Source organism: Diadema setosum, chromosome 10, assembly GCF_964275005.1.
Source record: "Diadema setosum chromosome 10, eeDiaSeto1, whole genome shotgun sequence".
Lineage (NCBI taxonomy): Eukaryota > Metazoa > Echinodermata > Echinoidea > Diadematoida > Diadematidae > Diadema > Diadema setosum.
Genome location: NC_092694.1, coordinates 3,302,064 through 3,310,891, shown reverse-complemented (window position 1 = coordinate 3,310,891; position 8,828 = coordinate 3,302,064). Strand labels below are relative to the sequence as shown.

Genomic DNA, 8,828 nt, shown 5'->3' with positions numbered 1-8,828 from the left:
CACATACTACATTCTAAGAAAAAAAACAAGTTCTTTTGAGCACCATTAAATGGTTCTCAGCACTGTCACAATAGCGACACCTTTTTGGAGCCTGTGAGAACCTTTTTAAATGGTGCCTGTCAGCACCTTTTAACATTGGTGCCCATTAGAACCTTTTCCAATGAAATGGTTCTCATGAGCACCTTTTGAAAAAGTCAAACAGGTGCCCATCTTTAGTCAAAAAGGGGCTCATGGGCACCTTTCAAATGGTACTCACGAGCACCATTTCATCGGGAAAAAGGTTCTAATGGGCACCTTTTGCAAAAGGTGCCGACAAGCACCATTTAAAAAAGGTTCTCACGAGCACCAAAAAGGGTGTCGCTATTGTGACAGTGCTGAGAACCACTTAATGGTGCTCAAAAGAACCTTTTTTTTTTCTAAGAGTGTAGCCAAAGGAAGTGCACGGAGACAAGGTAGACATGTCTGAAATAAAATAAGTTTACTGCAGCAATGAATCGAAAGATGTGATATGTGATGGCGTACTCACAAAAAAATCAAAATAAAAAGATCTTATCCATGAAATTCCTCTCCATCAATCAGGGATCTGGTTCACCGTCAGACGGCGTGTGCAGCCATCAAGCACATGGCGCTGGGTGTGTTTGGCTTCAGCTGCGAAGACGCCCTGGTCCACCTGCTGAACTTTGTGTGGCCTAACGTGTTTGAGAGGTCTCCCCACGTCATCCAGGCTGTCATGGAGGCCATCGAAGGCCTGAGGGTCGGGGTGGGCTCCATCAAGATGTTGCAGTACACTCTACAGGTGACTTCATTCATTCCCAGTCTGTAGGTTCTCTTCCCCTCCTGTGTGGCGCTATTGAAATGTCCTACCAGAAAATCTTATAATGTTTTGGGATGATGTATGACTTCCGCCATACCTCTGTTGACACTTAATTGGCAATGTGTTAGACGTAATCCCTTCATATGGGGTTAACAAAAAGCCATTGTGAATTTTAAACTCATATTTAGGTGTATAAGTTTAAGCAGGCTTGTTTGATTTGCTCAATCTGTATCTACCACCAACATTCTGCTCCCTTAGCCCTAGCTGTAAAGTAGGTCAAAATAAGATAAAAGTAAAACAGATGAAAAATGACAGTCCTAAGATTGCCTCAATTTTGGGATTGAGAGTGATGTTAGATAAATGAACAGTTACAAAAATAAATCAAATAAGTAGTGAAACACAAGACAACAGGAATTTGTGTTATTATGGATACCCCCAAATTTTCGTATTATTTGTGTTCTATGAAAATAGTGTTCTAGATGATAGGTTTTTATGCCTCCGCCACGATGTGTCGCCGGAGGCATTATGTTCTCGGGTTGTCCGTCCGTCCGTCCTCTCGTCCTTAATCAATTTTGTGGACAGCGTATCTAAAAAACTGTTATAGTGTCACAGCCGGTGAGAGTGTGTGATTGCTTGTTGGTCCAGTGTGACTCCTTGAATACAGAACTCAGACAAAGTAAGCACAAAACACCATAATTCCGGAAATTATAAGATTTAATTCCGGTCTTTCAATCTAGATACAAATAAGATGGTGGTACAAGAAACAAAACAACACACAGACACGTCACATACGCCCATGCACACAGTTCGGTCAATGCTTATCAGAACACCTCAAATCTCACTCTAACGACGTAATGCTTGAACGCCGGCTTCATATCAATCTCCTAACTATTCATAGCATAGAGAAAACTTAACAAATGCTTCGCAATATGGCCATGAATATTGCCTAAACTTTACTCCGGTTACAGATATGGTTTTGCATAAGCTTCTTTAATTAAACTCAACACTTGCGATAACTCGTCAGTTTATACTACCTGTGCGCACAGTTTACAATTAGGGGGTTGAATATTAACAGTCCAAAGTGTTTCTTTCGGGATAAACAAAACCTGGTGTTGTCATGCTGAAGTTGTCTCCGTGATCGTCGAAGTCGAACGCGAAACAGTTCGCTGCGAAGACGGAGTGCAAGACCTCGTCGAAGGGACGGTTTCCAACTGGACGTGTAGTACACGGCGGGTTCCTTCCTTGTCCGAAGTGGGCCGAACACATTGTCACGAGCTGGGGTTATCTTTGCACGGCGTGCACAGGTTGTCTACGTACACCCGAATGACCCAAGTTAACGCCATCTACAGAGTACAGTAACGAAATTACCACAACATAAAAACTACTTACTCTCTTACCATTTTATATCAATAAACACCTATCCACAAGGATTTAATACTGCAGCTACTAGTATCACTTCGGTGCCTACAGAAAAGAGTTAAACATTTTCTCATGTCTATAGTCTACATTGCATGAACACAACCATTTGTGGCCGTGCACCTCAAAACAAACAAAAAGTCGCCAGACATGAATTTTTAGTTAAGACCATATTCTGAAAGAGCAGACTTTAAGCTTTAAAATGATGTATAACTCAAATCAAATGGACTCTCCTAACCTATCTCAATATTGGAAAGAAAGCACAAACTCAGGAAAAGTGTGAAGTGAGAAAAGAGGTTCTGAAGTAGAGTGTCTATTCAAGCGCATAATCTTTACCAAACCGTGCTGGCTGTGCGATGAATGGGACAAAAAACAGGAAGTAAACCATCAGAGTAACAACAATGAAGGGATTATCAGATTAAACTGAAATTTAGCATGCCTCCTTAACACATTCTTTCCATAATTAATGCCAACTTTCAAAGCAGTAGCGCTATCCTTTCAAAAGTTATTAGAGTTGAAAGTGAAGAGTGTGGACAAGGTTTTTCAGAAATGAAAAAGGGATTCTAAAGACACACCCAATCACATTCTACCAAAAATGTTCGAGATAAACCGCTAAAAAACACACTTTCCTGCCCGTTTTATGATACCAAATTTTAGCATAATGTAAAAGAAGACCCGCTCTTTCAAAAAATGTGAAAAAGTCAAGTTCGACTAGGTTGACCCATTTCACTTATTTTCTGTCTTCACGCAAAATCAGTGTGTGCGACTTTATGTTCGTTTTGAGGTGCACGGTCACATTTTGACTTCGGTTGGGCATTTATCTTGCTTCATAATGCTCCTTTCCGTATATCAAATATCAACATAAAAGCACTTCAGCACTCTGCTTGAAAGTAATAATTACGCCAGTAACCACCATGTATAATCTATTATCCTCTTACACATGCATCGGTGTTATCAAACAGGGGGGGGGGGAATAACTTCTCTGCATTACACATTATCACAAACAATAACTTTCATCAACATATTATCACAGACGGTATATACTTCTAATTCAACCTGCTTTCATCTAGCTTGCTCTATACCAGAGACTACAAAAAGCTGTGCACATAATATAACACGTGGTCGGTTTACCAAAACCACTTTTCCTTTGTAGAATACAACTTCAAATAATGACTGATATTCGGAAAAAAGAGGATATCGTAATAAAATAATAAAACTAGTAACTTACAGTTTGGTGACTAAAAACTGCCGGTATCCGACCTCATATCGTCTGCTCAAGCCTTTTCCAGCAGACCTTGCAGTGTAACTGCTGCCCCTGCAACTGCTGCATAGCCACTGAGGTTACTTCTATGAAGCCAGTATGACATGTGGTTGTATTGCCCCTATGTATTAAATCAACTAGCATTGTTCTGTACAAACACCTGTAGCTTCCCCTGCACAGTGCTGCTCCACACTGGCAGCCAGACACACATTGCTGATTTCAGCAATGTATTGTTGGTTGGCCAGATTTCTATACACAGGAATGTTCTGTCCAGGTGTTCATAACTACCTTTTGTCTGTCGGTAGCAGCCCAGATTCTTGAGTAGGGCGTAACAATAGCAATAGGAAAATCAGGGGAAAAATGACTTGTAACATAGAGGTAGCCTAATGAAACTTGGCATGTATATGTATGAGTTGGCAAAGTTGTACTTATCAACTTTTGGGCGCACAGGCTCAAGGTCAAAGGTCAAAAGGTCAAGGTCAAATGCTCAAAATTCACTATTTCCCCTATATCTATGCAATGCCTGGAGGTATTGTCTTGAAACTTGGTGTATACATGAACTACCAAATAAAGATTCCCCAGAGAGGGCTTTGGGTCATAAGGTCAAAGGTCAAGCAAACATGTTAACATTTCTCTTTTTTTCTCCATATCTCTTATTTCAAGGTATCTTCATGGAACTTAGTATATATGCATGTACTGACTGTCAGTGATCATGTAGGGAATTTAGGGGTCATGGGTCAAAGGTCAGGGGGTGAAAGGTCAAGGTCAACTCATCAAAATGTCATTATTTCTCTCTTCTCTATGCAATGCCTACAGGATTGTTTCTTGGAAGTTTCTTGCCCAAAGGTCAAAAGGTCAAAGGTCAAGTGAAAGTGCTAAATTTCACTTCTTCTTTAAACTTATAACAGGGTCAAAAGTTGGGTACGAATCCTCAAATCCCCAAATACTTGCACTCTTAGACAGTATAGCCATTCATCCAAATAAACCTAGTTCAAGGATAGTGAACACTCAATGCATTTGTGACAAACCTGTCATTTTAATATTTTGCCAGTTATGTGAAGCTGTCATCACACATTGTCAAGACATTGTGCTATAGACCTATTCGGAGAACCATGCATTATGGCGGAGGCATACCAGTCACCATAGCGACATTTCTAGTTAATAAATTGTAGCCAGTGTTCCAGGTTCCATGTATTGATGATATGATAACCTCTTGCATGTCACATGATTATATGTTTTGAAAAGTTTTTTGTACCTTGTGTTCCCCCAACTCTAGTGTCTATTCCACCCAGCGCGCAAGGTTTGTGACACATACTGGAGGATCTACAACACACTGTACATTGGGGCACAGGACTCACTGGTTGCTGCATTCCCCAGGGTGCCCAATGATGAGAAGAACCAGTATCTGCACTATGAGTTGGATTACGTACTGTGCTGCCACCGTGCACCCCATAACAATACATCACACTCAATAAACTCATGGGCAAATACTCCAAAGACATTCAGTGCATTGTGCAGAACGGCAATAGTGGATTTGAGGACTCGGGGGCCAGGTCTGAGCTGCTCATCTCAAGAAGGTGGTATCCAACATTTATCAGCTCTTGTGTTCATGTTCTTGCGAGAATTTAACCCAAAAACCTGACACTTCATGCCTCCTTTGATTCCCATGCAAACTTGAGTCTAACGTGATCTGTGCACTCACACTCAGTGATTGTGTCTTGAACCTTGTACGATGTGATATTGTGTCGGTTCTGTGACTTTGGTGGAAATAGACACATGAGCACATTTTGTGAGAAGCCTTGTTCTATAGTAAACATAATACTCTCGATTTGTGGGCTTTAGATGGCAGTGTATACAAAGCAAATCTCCATCTTTTCTTATCATGATGCAGCAAGGTCAAGCATTTGCTTTACCTGTAACATGACATTGATTTCCAAATCACCCTCGTTTTACATCTGCTTTCATTCGTTTCTCCTATATGTAAATAATTGACATCCAAACTCCGTAGGTCTTTGCTGTTGAATATCGTGAATTTTCATCTTCACAAGTTGATAATGTGTTGTACTACTTTAAAGCAAGGAGTGTAACATAACATGTTATGGTATTGAACATGTATGGTATGAAGAGGATATGATGAGTGAAACATCCTGTATGGTAGACCCACTGTAGCACAAGTCTGGCTGCAGAAAAGGCAATGCTACACAGATATTACTGATACAAGATACTTTGTCTGATGGTACCAAAAAAAAAAAAAGAAGAATAACTTTCCTTAAACAAAAGATGGGGGAAGTGGCATACCGATAAAAACATTGCAGCCACTTTACTTTATCTTTAGTCTTCATTGGCATGAACTGTGCTTCACTAGGTTTACATTTTTGTTTGTTTGGATTTAGAGGGGGGAGGGGGAGAAAGAGAGAAGGCATGGGATGTTCTGTAGACAATAATCATAGGTTTAATTCTGTAGATCCACTACCATGCTCAAAAGAGAACTCGGCAAAGCATGTCACTTTTGTGTCAGGTCCAATGACCAGCTGACCCCAGTGTTTAGTGGATAGTGGGTCACTCTCTGGTGATTGTGTTTGCTTTGACATTGAACTGGTCAGTACCAGACAGACTAGTGTTGTACTTACAATAAATTTTTGGCAGTATTGTGTCATTTTCTATGTCGCATGTGTGGCCCGAGTTAATGTCTAGTCTACCGTGCCAGGAACGCAGCTTCTCCCATCAATTTGATTGATTGGATATATTATGATGTATTTCCCAAATTATTTACGTTGGTTGATCAATAATTTGGCTGGTTGATCACTATGTTCAGATTTCAACTCATTCACTAGAAGTTAAGGTAATAGTAATTATTACATTGTACTTTGATTTTCTATATTAATTCTAAGCTAATCAATTTTCTGTATGTTTGTGTGAGAAGTACTGTACATATGTGAGATTTCTAAGTCGTGCATCTTTGATCTGTGTACACAATTCTGTAGTTCTAAAAAAAGGCTTTTGGAAATCTTCAGCTTTATACAGATAGCTTTCCAATGCATGAAGTACACTGCGATGCCTATTCCACTGCATGACCCACATATGTAGCCGATCACATCAGGTGTGCTTTATGGCTTATATCATATGCTGTGATCAATGGACTTATATATGGGTACAACCACATCAGGCCTGAAGTTGTGTGTACATTTTGCACTGTGTCATGATGTGAAAAATGGACAGACCAGTGATATTGTATGACAAGAAAGTTTGCGAATGTGTTTTGGTCTATCCCGTGCTGAAGACTATTGTATCATCACTCTACATCACAACTGAGCTTACATCATTCTTGTACCTTTCTGTACAATACCAATTACAATTTTCCATTCATCGTGATATGATATACACAGGATACCCTCTTTATTACTTTTGTTTCCAATTCCTATGATGTACCCCCATGTTCCTAAGAAGAGGTTGGAGTTTGCCTTACTGTATACTTGAATTGTATGTTGAATTGTTTGTTCGTGATCAAGGTATTTCAAGTGGTTTGGTCCCATATGAAATATCACAATAAATTTGTAAATGTGTGGGACTTATTAGGATGTCATTTTATGTTTGCAGCACTACTTGTTCCACCTGTGGGAGAAGGGAGTTTGGAGAGAGAAAACATTGATTTGTTGTCCTTTCCTTGCCATTTTGACAAACCACGTGTAAAAAGAATGATGGCAAGACATACTTCAATAGGTCATCTTGGTATCCAAGATTTGATATTCATATGGGCTTGCTGTCAGTGTCCATACCTAGTTCATTGTCTCACATAGAAATGCATGGCAGCAGTTTGACATCATCCCATGCCATTATAAGTTGGCAAATTAATAGTCTTCAAACAGTCAGAGACATTTGGTTGGAAGCTGAAGCTGTTTGCTCTGATATTGCAAACTGATCCTGAGGGTAGTGAGGATGCTGGAACATACTTTTGGCGGTGTTTTTCTGCGAGATAGTCTTTTTAAAAGTTTTGCTTCCCTTTATCTCCTTGTTGCCATGATTTCTCAATTGGCAGCCTTCAGCATCTTCAGCAAAATGTTAGGTTTGGGTTACTAGTAGATGTGTCAGATTGTTGTCGATTTGAAAAAAAAAAATAGCTGTTACTTTGAACATGTTAATTGAATGTACAGATTTACTTATTCATATGTATGCTTCTTGTGTATTAGGAAGATGCAGGATAAAATGAAGATTATAAGTATTATTTTCCTTTACTGCATAAACTTTCCCACTGTTAGAAAGAAAACGAAAAAGAAAAAGTGTAAGCATTCACTCTCAGAGAATTTTGTCCAAGGCAAGTATGCGCCCAAGTTAAAAGCTGAACAAGACCAGATTTTCCCCCATCGCACTAGCGACACATGTATGTACATTAATTTTTATTATGTACTCATTATTCCTGGAAGTCAATTACCCGGTACAACGTATCCCTCCTGGTCCCAATGCATTTAAACCAACCCCCTTCTTCCATAGGGAGTTTTGACTTTGTTTCCATGTGTACTCTGTTTAATTAATGTGCTTGAATACAGCGATTGTAGGTCTTGACATTTCTCTGGTCGCCCATTTGGGTCACTGAAATTTTTGACATTGAAACTTTGGTGGCCTGAAAAAGAAATGTAGGAGCCTGAAATAAAAGAAAATACACAATGTCATTTTGAATTTAAAACTGCCAGATCATGCCACCAAAAGATAGCATTTCATGAAATTTGGTGCCCTGACATCTTTTTTTTAGTGGCCACAGGCCATTGCTAATGTGCAGCCCTGGCTGGTTGTACTGTAAAAGTGGAAATTTTCGCAGTGTTGAAGTTTTCGCGCATTTCGGGCACCCAGAAACTAGTGCGAAAATTAAAGCATGCAAATTTGCTTGCCATATGTTTCAGTAGCTGATGTCTTGATTCCGCAGAATTAAAATCACACAAAACTATTCCTACCCGGCAGAGCACAAAAAATTAGTCGCACAAAAATCCACTTTACAGTACTGCAGCATGAATCGATATGACCTGCCTCCCTCACCCACTTTGTTCCTAGCACTCTGTGTAGACAACTGAGATAATGTACAGCTGTACATCCATGTATCTATCAGTTATGTGAGAATAGGTGAACTCAATGATTACACTCTGAACTAGTATTTTGAATCTCAACTCCACCTTCCCTCTTCCCCCTCCCCCACCCCAAATGGAATAGATATTTCCCATATTATGTTAAACTGGTGTGACCAGAACTTTGGGTTTGGCATTACAGTGTATAAACTACATACAGCCCTGTCGCTGTACACAAGTGTTTCACGTGACACAGCATGTGGTGGGGCTCTGAACTTGGATA

At 39.8% G+C, this 8,828-nt stretch overlaps 1 protein-coding gene across 1 annotated transcript; it reads left to right on the top strand.

Annotated features, from left to right (window-relative positions):
• The first annotated feature begins 622 nt into the window (after positions 1 to 622).
• On the top strand, positions 623 to 5,133 carry LOC140234411 (splicing factor 3B subunit 1-like). The gene is made up of 2 exons (XM_072314461.1): positions 623 to 796; positions 4,768 to 5,133. The coding sequence occupies exons 1-2, from the start codon at positions 623 to 625 to the stop codon at positions 5,131 to 5,133; spliced, it is 540 nt and encodes a 179-aa protein (XP_072170562.1).
• Positions 5,134 to 8,828: the final 3,695 nt, after the last annotated feature.

What these genes read in the sequence shown, in the direction of transcription:
- LOC140234411 (XM_072314461.1), top strand. Translation starts at nt 623, where the DNA reads ATGGCGCTGGGTGTGTTTGGCTTCAGCTGCGAAGACGCCCTGGTCCAC. An exon ending in TGTTGCAGTACACTCTACAG is followed by an intron (nt 797 to 4,767) that starts GTGACTTCATTC and finishes CCCCAACTCTAG; the next exon opens with TGTCTATTCCACCCAGCGCG.